We start from the raw sequence: 19,489 nt of genomic DNA on the forward strand, positions 1-19,489 counted from the left end.
TATTTCTACTATCTTATGTCCTCGATGTGAATTAATTATGATTTTTCCAACATCGGACAAAAATGAATTAGGAATTCCCAAATTGATAATTTTTGGTCGCCTAATGAAAACCCGTGTCCTTCATCACTTTTGATTAGGTTTTGCACTCTTGCTGTAAACATCGATGGCCGACCGGGTATCGTTTGCTAAACTCTAGTATATAGCTAGTTCCGATATCTTAAATCATTTTATCACGTAATTATCCACTTGAAAACCTTAGGTCTCCAATCACTTTCTACTAGGTCTTGTACTGTACCATTATTAAACCAAACATGTATAGGCCTCGCTTCATAGTTAGGCTCTAGTAACTGGTTTGGATATTCTAATTATTCAGTTACATTATAATGAAACATAGGCCTAGACTGATGTTTTTATTATGTACACCAAACTTGTCCACAAATGATTTCATGATAATTATGTAAATCACAGCAAACCACGTCACAGTTTTTGAACGTAACGATGTATATTACGTCATGTAATCCACACGACGTAATACACGTCATAATCCACACGACATCAAAAATTCTTCCTTACGACCAAACCAAAACAAACGCTTGCTTGAAATATCTACATTCCTGTACATGTCGTAACAGAAATGGAAAATCAAAAGGATATGTTTTTTGGAAGTGAACTAAATACTAATTTTGTTCCCCATGACAGAATCAGAGACACAATCTTAAGAATTGAAAACCTGAAAGCGGCAAATGCAAATACTTGCTCATTTTTGCCGTCATGGGTAGATGACAAATACTTCCTGCAGTTATATACAACGGCACAAACCAGGAATAATGTGTTTGAAACAACCACAGAAAGTGAAATGGTACAGCCGAAGGAAGAGGCAGACGATATTCATAGCAAGGAGAGATTGTACACTGCGGTCCCAAAATGCAGTGGTGAAGAACTGGATATAAAATCAGGGGATGTGTCGTAATACATTATAGGTATTGTCCAAAAGGCAAGTGAGATAGTTCACCAGGAGTCAACAGTTCTAAAACTAGATGCAGTTGACAAGAGCGTTGTTGTAGAAAAGACTGAGAGTAATTCAGATCTAGACCTTCAGCGTAAACAGGATTATGAATGGCAGAAAAAACATACTTGCCTGATGAATCCTGTTCTAGAAGAGCTTAAGGCAAGGACCAAGGATATCAGAAATAAATTAGACAAAACTAGATCCCTGTCTGCATTCAACCCAGCTGTCAAAATACCTAAATTTATCCCACGGAAGCTCTTCTTATCCAGTGTAGAAACATTCAAATCGGAACCTCGGAATCAAGGATCACCCGAGACCACACAAAACGAGACCGAAGAAGTGAAACCAAATATTGTGCAGTACAGGTTCCTCTGCACCACAGGACTCTCTCTTGTTGAGGAACCACGTGTGTTGGCGAGACGGAGGACCACGTGGAGGGAACGTATCCTGAGGTTCTTTGGATGTTTGAAATAAGGACACTTCTGTGTGTAGAGATGAAAACGTATGACTATAAAGATATTGTGATAACTTACTGCTTCTACTGTATCTGTAGAGCTTATGTATAAGTATTCAACACATACACAGAGCAAAAGTACCTATATAATTATATATATAAGTATTCAACACATACACAGAACAAAAGTACCTATATAATTATATATATAAGTATTCAACACATACACAGAGCAAAAGTACCTATATAATTATATATATAAGTATTCAACACATACACAGAACAAAAGTACCTATATAATTATATGTATAAGTATTCAACACATACACAGAGCAAAAGTACCTATATAATTATATATATAAGTATTCAACACATACACAGAGCAAAAGTACCTATATAATTATATATATAAGTATTCAACACATACACAGAACAAAAGTACCTATATAATTATATGTATAAGTATTCAACACATACACAGAGCAAAAGTACCTATATAATTATATATATAAGTATTCAACACATACACAGAACAAAAGTACCTATATAATTATATGTATAAGTATTCAACACATACACAGAACAAAAGTACCTATATAATTATATGTATAAGTATTCAACACATACACAGAGCAAAAGTACCTATATAATTATATGTATAAGTATTCAACACATACACAGAGCAAAAGTACCTATATAATTATATATATAAGTATTCAACACATACACAGAACAAAAGTACCTATATAATTATATATATAAGTATTCAACACATACACAGAGCAAAAGTACCTATATAATTATATGTATAAGTATTCAACACATACACAGAGCAAAAGTACCTATATAATTATATGTATAAGTATTCAACACATACACAGAGCAAAAGTACCTATATAGTTATATGCATTTAAGTATTCAACACATACACAGAGCAAAAGTACCTATATAATTATATGTATAAGTATTCAACACATACACAGAGCAAAAGTACCTATATAATTATATATATATAAGTATTCAACACATACACAGAGCAAAAGTACCTATATAATTATATATATAAGTATTCAACACATACACAGAACAAAAGTACCTATATAATTATATATATAAGTATTCAACACATACACAGAGCAAAAGTACCTATATAATTATATATATAAGTATTCAACACATACACAGAGCAAAAGTACCTATATAATTATATATATACGTATTCAACACATACACAGAGCAAAAGTACCTATATAATTATATATATAAGTATTCAACACATACACAGAGCAAAAGTACCTATATAATTATATATGTAAGTATTCAACACATACACAGAACAAAAGTACCTATATAATGCATTATATATATAAGTATTCAACACATACACAGAACAAAAGTACCTATATAATTATATATATAAGTATTCAACACATACACAGAACAAAAGTACCTATATTCATGATCAATTAGTAAAGAATTCAAAATTTGTACATTACATGCATTTATTTTTGAATGCCCATCTTAAAGCTGTATGACCCGATGTTCATGTATTATTTTTGTACATAATTACTTTAAAGCAGATTAATTACTTTATAGAGTTATTAACTTTCCCTTAATTACATGCTTGAAAACATCTGCATGTAAAAGAAAACAGTGCGAATATTATTTAGAAAGTAAATATAGTGGCTACATATATAAATCATCCCATAATAGACGTCTATAAATAGACCCACACGCGTCAGGGGAATCCCAACATGATGCATTAATTCATACGCAACTGTCTAGTTTTAAGACTGAAAGAGCGTAAAACAACGAATTACTAAGAGGTATTTGATATTTTTATTTCTATTAAACTTATGGTACGGTACTGTTATAACAAAATACACAGCTTTACACAGATAAGACCACCAATGATTTGAAAGTTTGAATTGGTCACGTGATTGTCACTTGAAATGGCAGAGTGACGTGGTTATTTGTAAACATCGATTTAAAGTCAAATTATTTGGGTTAAAACAGGTGAAATAATTTATGATATGTCGTACAGTCTCATAACTACATACGTGCGATGATTTAATAGCGTTTTTACGAGATGGAAAAAAATATTGTAATTTGGACCATACAGCTTTAAGTGTTGCTAACCTGTTTTTTTTATGGTTTTTTTTTTTAATGAATGCTGGTCACTTACAATGACTACCGTGGACTTCCGTTCGAGCTAGAAGTGGGGTATTGGTGAGATAAGAAAATACTTTAATGTGTCTATATAAATGGTTATTGGTTCCTGGGGGGAAACATTTCTAGGAAATCCTGTCCATCATTTCCACCATAGATATAACACTGTCTCTCTTAGTATCAGATCGAGATTTTAAGTTTATTCCGAGAAAGTCGTTGTTCACCAGTACATGATACACCCGATCCCGAAGTTTGTCCGAGACCCCATGCCTTTCCATTACGTCATTAACAGGTTGTTACTTATGTACGATAAAGCGGAGGGCCTTAATGCGGAGGAAACACTTCCTACACTTATTTAGTAAACGGACGGAACAGAACGTCCACAGGCTGTTGAAAATATTAGTAAACGGACGGAACAGAACGTCCACAGGCTGTTGAAAATATTAGTAAACGGACGGAACAGAACGTCCACAGGCTGTTGAAAATATTAGTAAACGGACGGAACAGAACGTCCACAGGCTGTTGAAAATATTGGAGTCATTTAAAGGGGGGGGGGGGCATCAAAGGGATATGGACAGATTTGAGATGAATATTCATTAACTTTGTTTATACTATCCTATTTCTGTTCCAAATCACACTTTTTATCTTATAATAGTCTTCAACCTTGAAAACCAATATCACGGTGGCCAATCACGTGACTTTCACACTGTTCAATTAGACAAAAAGAATTCATGCGAGAAAGTAACACCTTTATCAATAACGAATTGTCACATAACTTAATATGGCTAAATTAAGGAACTCAAGGTCAGGGCCTTGAAACGAGGGAAACGAATTGTATGTATTTAATCATACAAAAAAAAACAAAAAAAAAAAAAAAAACAAAAAAAAAAAAACAAAAAAAACAAAAAAAAGATTTTATCGGATGAATTTTGGCGATTAGGCTGTGGATACTGATCTTGCTCTTTCTCTCTGCATGACCAATAACAACCACTTGCATGTCTTGCCAAATGTGACCTTCTTTGTTGAAGTGTTCCCCTACGGGTTCGGTCACGCGTTTGGTTTTGATGGTTGATCGGTGGTTGTTGGTCCTAAGTCTGATGTCCAGGGCGAAGCTCCTGGATTTTACAGATTTTATAGGGCCTGAAATATGTCTCCTATTTAGTCATTTTTACAATATTTTATCATTTTTAATAAAGTGAAATTAATAAAATGACGCAAATTTTAAGGGTTTTTGGGAAAAAAGTAAGTTCTCATAATCAAGTAATTCAAGAAATCAAAAGATTTTGTCATTTATTTCTCTGGGAGTGGAAGGAATTATTGCTTCTTCTATCGTTTAATACATTTTTCTAAACAAGATACCACGATTTACATAAAATTTGAAAATTTTAGGGGGGGGGGGCTGCACCCCCCTTAAATCCGCCACTGGGTCGGTATCGATACGCTAGTTGTAAGTAGCTGTATTTTAACACATCATTTGTGTGGTAGTAGTGTATCTTAGCAAAGAATTTGTTCATGAATATAAACTTATAAGTAAGAACAAAAATAAAGAAAGAAAACGTTTCCTGATAGCCATGGTAACGCAAAGTCTGAACTGCGGAACAAAAGGCATTATGTAAAAAGAAAGATTTTGTCATTTATTTCTCTGGGAGTGGAAGAAATTATTGCTTCTTCTATCGTTTAATACATAATGTACCATGCTTTTACGTACCTTTTATATCATCATGAGGATTCATTTTCAATGTTTTGAAATACTGGTAATGAATGTACAATGCATTATCATTATTGTATAAAACATGTTTACTTCGAATTTTTAGATCAAACAAATGGTTTGAGGCCGTTCCTTTGACACTTGGGTCATTCTGTTGTGTTTTTTTTTTTTCTTTTCGTTTATATATGTTGATCAATAGGGCACCTGCAAAACCATGAAACGAGATCGAAACGAGCTTAGACCTAGGTAGGAACGAAACGAAACCAACCTAAACCAGGGGTGGATTCAGGCAACATTTTCAAGGGGTCCAAATATTTTAGGTATAAACCCAACTCTCCCAGGGGGTCAAATATTTTTTGGGTGCAAAAATATACATGTAGTAAAAAAATGAAATTTCAAAATTCCAGGGGGAGAAGGGACTGCACAGATGATTTTAATACAAAATGAACGAAATATTACCCCAAGTCTTCGTTTTCATTTTTTAAAATAATCTAGGATCGTTTAGGATAGCAGATACATGTAATATATATATATATATATATATATATATATATATATATATATATATATATATATATATGTATGTATGTATGTATGTATGTGTGTGTGTGTGTGTATGTATGTATGTATGAACATGTAAATGTAATAAATTGAGATGGCAAAATGAATAATACTTAAGCTTTCAGCTCAGGTGAGCTAAAGAGTTTTAGGAGAGCATGTTAAAAATTAAATATTCTTCGTATGGGAATAAAGTATGATGCAATCTAATTAAAATTAGATGTTAGATCCGCTCACGTACTCGCATATGCCGGTTGTGCATGGTGTAAGACGTTGATATGAACGTCACAGAAATATTATCGATTGTATTAATGTTGGTGAAACTTTTATAGAAAATGTCAAATGTGTCAAACTTTTAGGTGTTTATATTGATGAATGTCTTACGTGTTCTTATCACACAGATGCTTCATGAAAAAAAAACAAAATTGTCAGAAACTAAGTGTTTTAAGGAGATTGAGTACTTTTCTGTCAAGGGAGCACTATTCAAAATTTACAATACTATTGTTTTTCCTCATTTTAATTATTGTTGTACAGTATGGAAGGATACAAAGAACAAAACAAATATTGATAGGCCTTTTAAATCATAGAAGAGGGCAGCAAGGATCATTTTACACATCAGAGTACCTCATCCAGTGTCAACTTCTTGCATGCTATCAAATTTGAGATGGATGCCTTTGTTTGACTATTTTATTTATCGAAAAATTATTCTGACGTTTTAAGTTTTACATCATATGACTCCATAGTATTTACATGTTTTTAGATTTGTGAATGAGGTAACACAGGAAATACAAGACAGAGCTCTACTAATTTTATTTATGTTACAAGAGCCAAAACAGAATATTTTAGAAGATCTTTTATCATTTCAGCAGCAATTTTATGGAACTCATTACCAGATATTATAAGAAAATGCACAACTACCACATCTTTTAAATCAGCCTATTTCAAATATTATTTTGATCCTCAATAATACTCGTGTTCATTGTCATTTTTCATTCACTTTTTATCTGTATGTATATAAACTGTCATATTTCACGTTTTGTGATACATGTATATGTTCTCAATATGTTAATATGTAATAGACAGGACCACAATGTAAACTAGTTTATATAACTAATTCTGAAGTCCTGTATAAATAAAGAATATTATTATTATTGTTGTTTATACGGCGAGAATTTGACTTATGAGTATATTTACTTGTGAGCGCTCCCGTGTACAAAAGTATATTCACTACGCGTTCCCGTGTGATTTTAGGTACCGTGAGTAAATCAGTGTGTGATCTATTATTCTATTCATTTGTAATCAAGACTTCCATAAGAATGGCTTCATTAAGGAGAAAGATAATTATTCCATATGTATTAAGCATTGGAATTAGAGTGGGATGCTCCAAGAGCGTGAAATTCGAAGAAAACCACGACCAAGCGTCTGGTTTGAGAAGACTGTTCTTAGAAAGTTCAATGAGAAATTTTAGAATGACGACAAAAATTTATCTTTTTTTCTGTAGAAGGTTTAGTGAAAAGCTAGATTGTATCTCCATCAAGAAACACCGTGGAGGAACCTCTCACCGTACAGAAGAAAGTGGTCATTGCTATTGGCTTAATTGCATCTTTAAATTTGCTTTCATTCTCAAGAGTAAACAGATTTACACCAGTAGTATAAACCCTCACGATAGGGGGTTCAACTGAGTGCACTTTTTATGCAAATGAGGTCAAGCAAGGGCGTCTTTTGATTGGTCAAGCGGTGTCGGGGTCAACGGAGTGGTTCAATATCTAGGACGGGGTCAACTGGCGGACCCCAGCAGGGGTTGTAGGCCGGGTGTCCGGTGAATAGGCTGGCCTATTGCCGCTGGTCTAATTTTAGCTCTATGATGCGGTACTTTCGCTTTGAGTTCCTGGAAAAGGAACCTGGAGCTATTTTTCTGAAAATCGGTATAAAATCCAGTGAAATCCTGTGAAATCCTATGTATTCCTGTGTATTAAATCTAAAGAATAACACAAGGTTTTAAGTTGACATGTTTATTAAAGAACAATGGTACAAGCATAGAACAATGCAAAACAGTTCAATAACCATAAAAACAGTTCAATAAGCATAACAGTTCAATAAGCATAACAGTTCAAGCACAGTCCATTACTTTCTGCTGAGTTTCTTCTTCTTTTTTCGCGGTTCTTCAGTAGGTGCGGGGGGATTCCACATCTCAGATGGAGTGTATTCTCTCTTCACAGGGGATTTTGAGCCAGGTACGGGCCCAATCATCGCATCTATTTCCAGTTGTTCTTCTGGACACTCACTAATCCAGTGTCCTATTTTTCCGCATTTGTAGCAAGGATCCTTTTGTTTGGTTTTCTTGCTGGTCTGTTGAGAATCTGCCGACCACGATTTCTTACTGGTCTGCGGATAATCTGTTTTCTGTGGGCAATCCGGCGACCAATGTCCTGTTTCTCCACACGTGTAGCACGGGTTAGCAGTGTAATCTGGAGTGTATTCCTTCCTAGGTTTTTTAGAAGTCAGCTCTTCCAACTTCTTCAGTAGGATTGTGGTATGATTTCCAATCTCATTACTCAGCACATTAATACGGTTAACGATCCCGTCTAGTGTCGTGGTAATGATCGCAAAGTCTTCTTTGTTCATGGTCGGAGACTCATTCTGAGCGTTGTAGAGGCCCAGTTCCAGTCCCGTGACATCTTGTGACTCTGGGATGTCCGGGAAAAAAATCCCAAGCCGGGGTCTGTCGGATTCTGGCTAGGGAGGTAATCCGAGGTCTGGGCCATCTTCTCTTGTCGAGCAACGTGGTCTGAAGGCGTGAGATTGAAGCTCGTGGTCTGGTTCGAGGTCTGGGCCATCTTCTTCTCTTCTCTTCTTCTTTGAGCAACGTAGTCTGGAGACGTGAGCAATAAGTTCGAGGTCTTCCCCAATTCAATCTTCTGATCGTCAGTCTTAGCTTTCTTCAATTCAATGTAGTCTTTCTGTGGTCCCATCTGCTTCTGTACCAGCTGATCTATTTTCTTCTGAGCTTTGTCCACAAATTCTAGTTGTTTCTGAGCCATGTCTTCTGGAAGGTGATTGAAGATCGAATGAGGACTGACACTGGTGGTCCGCTTTTATAGCCAGCAAAATGTCTAGACTATTCTGTCTCGTGAGGGGCACGTGGGGAGCACGTGGTTGCACCATCTTTTTCTGGAAAAACCGGTTTCAGCTAGAACATCGCGCGACCAGCGCGTGCTAGTGCCCTAATTGAACTTGAAAAACCGGTTTCAGCTAGAACATCTCGCGACCAGCGCGTGCTAGTGCACATTGGTACACATTGACTTTAGTGGAATGGAACTTATATTGGTGTTTAAAGTAGCCCTAAAAAGGGCTGTGCATGAAGTTTTTATTTTTAAAAATGGCCGGCTTCATACGCAGGTTCTTCTATATACACGTGTAAGTCATGATCTTCGGATATAATGTGCTGTACTAATTGTCGAGCTCTTCTCCCGGGGAAACGTATCTCTTCGACGGTTTCCCACATCCACTGTGCATCCCAAAACAATACCCATACACTTCTTCGGTGACGTGGTTTATCCAGTCGAATAAATCCCGATACTTTTTGAGTGCCGTTCAATAACGTGTAAAACTGGTAAATCATGTACTGTATGAGGGGGGAATTTTTCAGGTACATGTCACTTAAACGCAGGCAAATATCCTCCACTGTTTCATGTGACCGCAATACATAGTCAAAACACCAATTTTTAGATCGGCCCCAGCGTAATCGATGGCGACATCTCTGTACTAAATTGTCCCAGATCTCCATCTCGTCTACATAATCTTCTACTATGGTTAAATTCTCCACTTGTTGTATTCCCTGGCGGCGGTGTCTCGCTCTTAAAATTCTCCGTGTATCCATGACTGAAGGTCAGACAAGAATGACTGTAGAAAAACCACCTGACGTACAGGTGCTTGATCACGTGGTGCAGGTGGTTGATCACGTGATGCATAACCTTTACCTATAAATACAGGTGTTTTCTGAACGTTCGTTATGCACTATGGGCGGCAGTGCTACTACGAGAATGAATGGATATAGCTATGTACTACAATGTATGAACGTGGCCTTACATAACCCTCTCATTCAAAATGCTCGTCAATTTGTACAACAGATGTCACCGGAGGTCAGAAATGTACATAGTTTTCAACGGATTGCTGATTCATTAGCGGAGAATACCAATACGGGACGTTTACTCATGATTTATTTGTATGCTGAGGAATTGAAACAACCTTCCAGATCAGATGAGTGACATTGATCGGATCTTACGCGATTGTCTACAAAAAGGATTCGTGGAACTGATTCGTATGAAAGGAATGGCTGCCCTGTTATAAAACAAGAACGTTTTGGAATTTTTTCATTTACAAACCATGGCTGAAAGTGACAACATCGCAGAAAAAGCGCATAACCATGCATTAGAATGGGTCGAGAAAATGCAAGACGATACGGTGTTTCAATTCGCTAAAAATTTTCTGATAGCGGGGGTGTTTCCATTGACTCTGGACGAATATACAGATCTACGGAACCGGATATACATCAATCTCTATAACGATGCGGGATTGATGTTAATTTATGTCCTGGGGGAGGAATTCAAGAAACGCATGCCTGAAAAAACCGCCGAGATTGAAAGTATCACCAAGGACTGGCTTCGAGAAGTATACATAAAGTGTGAAGAACTTAATTCATTTCATTTATTCCCGGAGGATGGCCAGCAGTGACCACATCACAGAGAAAGCGATAGTTTATGTATTGGATTATCTCACAGACATTCATTCTTGGCAGATTGAATTTGTGTTACACTATATGCGAGAAGAATTATTTCCCATCAGCTTAAAGGACTATCCATGTCTCTGTCAGTATTTGATCGAGAACCGGATCACCCCGCAAGCCTTAGTATTGATTCATTTAATGGGCCAGGAATTGAAACGAATTCGACCCACAGACAGAGGAGAAATCGAGAAAATCAGACTACGATGTCTTCGAGAGATGTACGTCAAGTTAAACGTGTGACTTTTAATCTGGATCATAATGAAGTGTATCGGTTACCCGAAGAAGACCGGACAAGTATCTGGATGACTGTAGCCGCTGATCGATATCGATTTCAACGCAGGATTCGAGAAATGGAAAAAATGTTGGACCCTATTTTAAAAAGACATGTGAATTGGTGTTGTGTGTGGGAGTTATGTATTTGAAATATGTGACATGAATAAAATTGTTTACACGAAAGCTGTGTTTGGTTGACTCTCTCAGAGAAGGGTTTATTTGTTGAGGAATCCAGAAAATCCTAAAGGTAGAGTGAAAATCGAATCAAATAAGGTGTTTTCTATCGAATAGACCTTATGAGATGTTTTTAGGGATATACATGGTCGAGAAATAAATTTTTAAAGAGGCGGTGAAGAAACATCGAACCTCGACTCGACCTCTTTAACCTCTGTTTCTTTGAAAACTATGCGACGTAGCAAAATAAAAATAAGTTTAACGCATTCAGCGCCCCAGAATCTATCAGATTAAATCTACCATGCACAGATATCGAATGTCTAGAAAAAGACAATGAGAAAAAACTCTCTGCTCGAAAGCACAAATCAGCCATTTTGACGGCCGCCATCTTGCCTTCGTCTCCGAAGCGAGGGATGTTTTCGAGGAGGTCCGCGCTTTCCTGATATATACCGGCGCACTCGCCAGTTCGCTTCACTGGTGATCCAGCACAGTTTTTGAAGGATTTTAAAGAAGAAAGAAGAAAGAAGAATGGCTACAAGAAGAGACCCGCTCTACAATTTCCAGACCCTGCCTGGGTTTCGGTACCGGCTCTTAGTGGTGGCTGAGGAACGGGTAGGGGAGAATTGGGTCGTGCGTTCTGAGAACGACCTGAGCACCTTCTCCCCTTTCGACCAGAGTGGGGTCCGTGAGATCATCTGTCGGGTGCGGGCAGAGTATGAAGGGAGGGGACGCCGCCGCACCGCTCGGATCTCCACGGCTACGAGACCGCGCCGACGGGCCCCACAGCCACCCTCACCACCACCACCTTACTCCCCGGCGACGCCTACAACACCACCACCAGCGATCCCATCGGCACCAGTGGAATACAGCCCGGTGCCGATGAGCGACTCACCAGCGTCACCGGTGGAGTACTCACCGAGGTCACCGTCCCCCGCACCACCTCCCAGCCCACGTCAGAGTCCGTCGCTGTTGGTGACAGGCACGTCATCACCACCGAGACCAGCAGCCCCTGCAAGACCCCCACCACCTACCATCCGGTTTGCAGGGAGGACTCCACCACCGAGACCAACCCACGCACCGGTGGCAACTCATCCCCCGACGAACCACCCTATGACTGTCCCTGTCTGGGCAGATAGGGCGGTTCCTATCTGGTTTAAGTGCCCTGTCTGCTGGCAAGACAGGGTACACTCCGGTATCACGTGTAGGGGATGTGGGCAGCGCCCAGCTTGCTGCTCGTGCGTGGAAGAGTTACAGGAGCGGCGCCACACCCGGGGACGGTGCCCGTTATGCCGGTTTACCGGAACCAGGGATTGAAAGTCGGTCCTTAGGACCAAACGGCCCTTTTCAGGGCCACCAACTTTTTTTGAAAAGACACTTTTTATTGCAAAAATCAAGAAACACACAAGTTTGTTTTAAAAAAGTTTTATTAACACAAGTAATAGTTAGAATAAAGCTATAATAAAGTTACATTTTCTTGACAATGTAAACATGTTTATGATACGGATAAGCAAAGTCACAAATCCATTGTCTATAATGAGTCCAATTGCCTCCGGCTAATCCACATCCAATACGATAAGGAAACGCTAAAGTCTGGTAAGACAAAGTGCCTAATTCCTGTAAACATTGTTGAAACCAAAGTTCACGTTGTTCGGGGGTATCGGCATACAGGGGTAAGCGTTGAGTGCCTCTCCCGTAATCCCATTGCGCTAACAAACAGATCACATCAGGATGAGTAGAATGAGGCATAATACACACAGTACCCGGTATTCCTCGATCCGCTGCTATAGCTAAATTTCTCCGTCCTAAAGGTTGTCGGGTCGCATACAGATTAGCCCAAGGAAATCGGTCGGCAATACGTTGACTTAATCCATGAGGTTTCACCGTTAAACAGTTACATTGTTGTACAATAGCATCCACCCAAGGTAGAGATAATACATCTCCTCGTAGATCCGTCACCGACATGCTGGTTGACAGGTCTCACAGGTACACGTTGACCGGGGTTCTTGACTGTAAGGACAATGTTGAAACAAGTGGGGTTTAAACTTTCTCTGAGTCCAGCGCTCTCTAAACTCCTGACAGATCTCACAGGTACAGTCCTTATGCGCTATTTCTTCTTCAGGGGTGATGGTACAATGCTGCGGACACTTACACGGTAGCCAGGGTTCTCTAGTGTGACCACAACATTTATAGACAAAGGGACAATAATTCAGCTCTGCCATATACTCTATCCACTTATGTTTGGCCAGGATGTTTTCTTTTTTATAATGAAAACAGCCACAAGTTCTCCAAGGTCCTCGGCAATACCCACACACTAGTACATCTTTCCCATCATCCGCGTACCGTTCAAACGACATGATTGAGAAAAATGGTAACAAGTGACCTATTTATATAGTGTTTTTTGATGAGTCATCAACATGACGTCAGCCATCTGAGGTAGGGGATGTTTTCAAGGACGTCCGCGCTCTCGCCTTTTTAAACCGAGCGCAACGTCAAAATCTGGCATTCCGATTTTTTAAGGAACCAGAGATATGAGTCGCAGAGTAGGACCAGACCCTACAGTGAATGATTATTTTTACAAATGCGAGGAGGATTGGGACGAAGAGATTGCTCCGCCGGCCTCACGGGAGGCTCTTCCCCCACCGCCCATGAGCCAGGATCTGCCCCCGCCAGAGGAAAACTGGGACGCAGAGTTGGAAGTGGTGCAGCAGCCTCCGGGGAGATTGTTTTTTAATAAACACGGGTTGCCTGTTTTTGTGTTTGACCACGAGCAACCCCCGGAGGAGCAGAAAAAGAAGAGAAGAAAGAAGAAGAAGAAGAACACACAGTGAGGGGGACAGAGAAGAAGAGAAGGAGAGAAGAAGAGAGAAGAAGAAGAGAAAAGACCAAGAACAGAGAGAGAAAGAAAACAGCCCTTTTCAGGGCTACCCATTCTTTTTGAAAAGACATGGTTGATTACAATGACAAGAAAAAAAAAACCAACAAGATTTTTTCCAACGTTTTATTAAACTCCAACTATGAACAATAACAATACAATAACATAGTTTACAATACATTCAGTCTTTGACATTGACAAGTTTGTCCTTGATGGGTTCTCGGTTTTCGGAAGGTCTCTTTAAACCAATCAGCCACAAAACGATCGCGTTGTAAGGCCGTGCCTTTCCAGGGAAGTAACCATTCTTGTACGGTGCTTCTATGTCGATGGCGTTGATGTAAAAAATACACACAGTATTGTCCACAGACATCCGTATTCAAATCTTGATAACAATGGGTGTTATGAATCCAAGTCTCTCCGTGGCGTTGAATAAAGTCTTGGATGTCTTTATGGCTGGGAGGTAATCCGTAAGAATCAAAATATTCGACGGTAGGGCTACTCAAATACAAACAGACCCAATGCGCTCCAGGGCGATCGTGAGGGTCTGTATTCACCACGATGGCTTTGTGATGAGGTAACAGCTCAGGTATGACATCTCGAGGATACACACCTGCAAACGCCGGTCCTAAATCTCGTTGTAAAACATCTCTCAATTGCTGAGTATCCATCTCTCTCTTAGTAATCGATACTGACTTCTCGTTGTTTGTTGATTTCTAGCAGATTGTCGAACACGGCATACACCACACAGTTTAAGGTCCTGGCCACGTTGGCGGCAAATTGCACTTCCACTCTCAAGTTCCCAGTCTGTATGAGATGAAATTTATCCGTCTGGGCTTCTTGATCTTTCGTGAAATCCACACACCAGAGGGTGTAACCGTTTTTATACTCTTCCAGGGTGATGTCCGGAGCCCAGTCCTGGCCTAATTTTCCCAAGCCTTTGTACAGACTCAAATACGATCTCAGGTACTGATCGTCGGTGAAATTAGGTTCCAAAGGTCGGGTTTCCATCATTTCTCCATTGATACTGATTTCTAATTTCTTGACTCTCTCATTTTGGAAATGAAAGGGGTTTCTGGTATTATCCCCATTAAAAGCCGCATTATCCACAAAGCCCAACACGATCAGTTTAGGCATCTGTCCTTGAAACAGATGATCGGTGATTTTAGATTGGGTCCCACTAGGAATGGTGAAGGTTTTCACTTCCACTCGTCTCAATGGATATTTCGCCGTTTGAGTACTCAGTTGCTGATTGATGAGATTAATGATACTCGGCACAGGTTTGACTTTCCTCACCCACAAGATCATACTTTGAATGACCACTTTCCCACTACTCCCGGCATCGGTCATCATGTAGAACTGGGGTCGAGCGCGATTGAATCTGAGACGGACATCCAAGCCATTAGGGAGACATTTCTCTTGCTCAAACAAATCCAGATGTAATCGATCCATCAACACGATCTCCTTACTGTCTGTAATCTTCTCGTGACGTTTTCTCAACCCTACATTCTTGGAATCATCCGGATACTCGGGGGTCGGGATGACGGCCGCGATGTTGACTTTGTTATTCACTACTGCAAATTCCACAGGAGTTTGAGCCAGAGCTTCTAATTTGACCTCATCCATATGTCCTGCCGTATCTTTTTTTCACAAGCTACAGGCTCTCATCTGGGTTTCCAGAGTCTTGGGTGCATAAGACAACAATTTCTCCAGATACGCTTTGTAGGGATAAGTATCCGTCCCCGGGGTAATGACTTTTCCATTGAGACTGACATCGATTTCACTGAACAAGGAATGGAGAATGTTATTCACGGGGGTGGAGGTCGAATGGCCTCCTGTGAGATTCGTTCCATTGGCTTTCGTGAATTTACATACCATCTGGAGATAAGTTTGGGATAAATTCAGATATTCATCTCCTTGTCCTTTGATTTCAAATTCAATCGGAGCCGTATCCGAGTTGAGGGTACTGGAAATGGGGTAATATTCCATCCATTTCGAATCTTCTAAAGTGACGTTGGTCGGGGGCACTTTAAACAGTTCTAAACTACTGGTGCCACAAGCGCAAGATTCTCTGTGCATCATATTGGAACGATGTGTTACTCAGCGTGAACTGGCATCAAATGTGTTCTGGTCTCCTTCTCACCCCCTTTTTATAGGGTTCTCAGTCGAAAATATCCAGAGAGCGTTTTGACTTACCCCTTTTCACTAGCTTCCTACCTCCCTTCCTAGATCGCTTCCTAGGTTGCTTCCTAGGTCTCTTATGAGGCCCTCCCCGAGCTAAGATACGTTGTTTTCTTTTAACAAATCCTTTTCCTTCCTGTATTCCCACCTGTTTTCCCGCCTGTTTTCTTTTGAGAGTCGTGGTTCCAGGCTTCCTGAGTATTCCTGTGCGCGCTTTTCTTCCTCGTTTGGATGGGGCTTTTCGAGACCTTCGCCTATGGGCATACCCTGCTGTCTCTTTCAGGGCTTGGGCACCGTGTGTCTTGAGAGCGTCTTTGAGTGATCGTTTATTATCTAACACATCCATCCCTGTTTTAGCAGCAGCCTTTAAGGCACTTTTAGCCCCCGATTTGAGTAAATCGGTGAAAAATCCTTTTCCCTTCTGCTTTTCAGATTCTGGATCATATTCTTCTGTTGGATGAATTCTACGTCGTCTCCTCTGATAAGAGCGATAAGGGCGGTCGTAATCATAATATCTCTCTTGATAGACAGGACGCTGTTGTTGTTGTTGCTGTTGTGCGGGGGCTCCACCTAATAATCCGCTGATCAGGGGACCCGCCACTTTGCTAGCTATTCCCAACAGGGCTCCAAGCCCGTGACCCTGCTGCCGTATTAAACCTTTATGGTAGTGCATCTTGATGTAAATGAACTTCGTTAGGGGTTACACCCGCTTTTTATACTTTTTACGCCGTCTCTTTCTCTTCTTTCCTTGGCCCGCTTGACCCACAATGGCATTGGCAATCCATGGAATGAGAAACCAGATTCCGTGTCCTTTCTGGCGTCTGACTCCTCGATGGTACTTCATCTTTCAATACACTTTGCGGAAATGAAGTTTGACTAAGGAGCGCCCATTTAAAAACCCCATAGGACGCCCTAAAGAATTCATGATGTGTACCTCAATGGTATCGAAATATTTCTTACTCAGTTTCAAATATTCGGCTCGAATCGGTTCCCAACGGGCTTGTTGTCGATCGTCGTATTGACCCGTACAGGGGACGACTCTCAATAATTTCAATTTGTTGGTGCCCACCACTTGAGGATCCACAATGTCACAATACACATACATGGCTTTCAGATTGTCGTAGACATCCATGGTCGTGTTCCCCAAGTAATTCACGTTGATCCATTTCGTCATGGTTTCATCGCCCAGGATCATTTTGTCACTATCCAGACCTAGCTTGTACGCTAAGGGCGTAGGAAAACGAATGCACATGGGGGTGGATCTCAGTGTTCTCCCATTAAACTGATACTCGACACGATCGTACTCGGGGTGATACACTAAGATCTGGTTGTTCCCCTCTTCGTTAGGATTCCCTATCTCGCTCCATACTTTCCACAGGGTTCTCCTTAAGGCTGCGTTGATTTCATTGATTAACGCCAAAGGTTGTGTATAAGCTCCGGGTCGGAAGTGAATGCGAATGATATCGAAGGGAAATAAACTATCCCCTCCCTCAAAGAGATGGGACCATGGCGTCAGACGCCAGGGGACCACCACCTCACACCTGGCCATCGTGACTTTGCCCATATTCTCTGTCTTAAATCTTTCCCATTTATAAGTGTTGGGATCTTGGACATGTTTCGTATACGGATCTGGAATGAGAACGTCCACATAAGCCTCGCTATCCGATACGTTTTGTAAGTTGGCCGAGTACATCATTTCGGTCAATCCGACTTCCCATGCTCCATCCGTTAAGTCCATGGTGTGTGGCAATAACGTTTTAAATTGAGCAGTCGTATTCGTCGGAAACGATTCCATCGACCCATCACTCAACAGAGTCATGTAAAACCCTTCTCCTCCTCCAGCCATGATGTCTTAAATGAGCCCCTGTCTCTGTTTCCTTCTCTATTTATACACAACACCGTTTTGTTTTTTTCACAATTTTTTATTTGAAACAACATACAACATGACAATACATTCAATTCAATTCATTCTTCTTGATCGTGGCCACCACCCCACATCAACGCATCCGAGTCTGGTAACGTCAGGGTTCGTCTCGGGACTAAGCGTCGTCGCATCACCAGATAGTGTCGGGTTCCCCAGCAATCGGCTACATCATAACCTTCATTGATCATGTCTTTGAAATGTCGGAGACAGTCCTCGGAATTGTTAAACCAAGGACTCTCATTTAAGGTCCAATCGGATTCGTCTTGTCGCCCCATCAATCCCCAGAAGGCTTTGACTTTCCAGCGAAACTCTTGATATTTAGTCTTCATGATAAAGGCTGACCATCCGTGAGGTATCAGTATACGTTTGTACAAGTACACCGGTTGATCTAACACTTTGTGTTGTTTACAATGCATCAAACACATCTGCTTATCCGCAAACCATGCCGTTTTCTTCCCCTCTTGTTTCCAGGCGTACTGTGTGTTAGCCATGGTGAACTGGTGAATCTGAAGAAGATCGTTCCTGTTTTATACTCGGGTTCGGTAACGTCATTTGTGGACTAGGCATGACGTAGCCCACGAGAGAACTTAAGGTCACCATCCAAAAATCGCGATTGGGATCGCGTATGGCTAACATGACTACCGAGGTGATAATGATGGTTAAACAGAGGAATAATTGTGCAAAATACACAATTTCTGCTCGAGGGACTTTTTCACCCAAGAAAGTCCACTGGGCGGTCATGGCCGAATGAGATCCGCTTGCGGAATCCATGAATCAAAACTGGAAGGATATCCTTTCCAACGCACTTTGACTTCTGAAATGACTTTTTTTCCCACACGCCGCTTTTTATACCCTAAGATTTCTTCCACTTCATAGACATCATCGTCTTTAATCGCTTGTTGTAATTCCTTCTCGTAAAACGTTCCTTCTAATTCTTCTCCGTGATCATCTTGAATGCGATAGACGTTTCGTCCTGGCACTTTTCTAGAGATGGTAAACAGTTCTTTGGTCCAATTCGGTAAATATCCTTTTTCAAACGTACGTTTAGCTTTACTAATGCGTACACGATCCCCCACTTGCAAGCGACTCGTGGTATCGGCACTCTGTTTTCCATACAAGGTTTTCCATACGGTCAAGACATTCTTGGCATTGACTTGAGCAGGAGCTCGCCGGATACTGCGATGATAGGTATGATTGTAACCATACACCAGATCCCCCAAGACATCGACATACCGTCGTGTTTTATGGCCTGTAAAATACCGCCACATGCGTGCTTTCAGCGTGCGTTGAAAACGTTCCACAATACTGGCTTTGGTTTCGGCATTACGGGTCGTAAAGAAATGAATGGATTTGAAGGCTTGACGAAATTCTTTATTGGTAAATT

The 19,489-nt window shown here is 40.3% G+C and overlaps 2 protein-coding genes across 2 annotated transcripts; one reads left to right on the forward strand and one right to left on the reverse strand.

Moving 5' to 3' along the window:
- The first annotated feature begins 11,659 nt into the window (after positions 1-11,659).
- Positions 11,660-12,445, forward strand: LOC130053470 (uncharacterized). The gene has a single exon (XM_056160778.1). The coding sequence runs from the start codon at positions 11,660-11,662 to the stop codon at positions 12,443-12,445; it is 786 nt and encodes a 261-aa protein (XP_056016753.1).
- Positions 12,446-15,647: 3,202 nt separating this feature from the next.
- Positions 15,648-16,082, reverse strand: LOC130053471 (uncharacterized protein F54H12.2-like). The gene has a single exon (XM_056160779.1). The coding sequence runs from the start codon at positions 16,080-16,082 to the stop codon at positions 15,648-15,650; it is 435 nt and encodes a 144-aa protein (XP_056016754.1).
- Positions 16,083-19,489: the final 3,407 nt, after the last annotated feature.

This window comes from Ostrea edulis, chromosome 3 (genome assembly GCF_947568905.1).
Source record: "Ostrea edulis chromosome 3, xbOstEdul1.1, whole genome shotgun sequence".
NCBI classification, from domain to species: domain Eukaryota; kingdom Metazoa; phylum Mollusca; class Bivalvia; order Ostreida; family Ostreidae; genus Ostrea; species Ostrea edulis.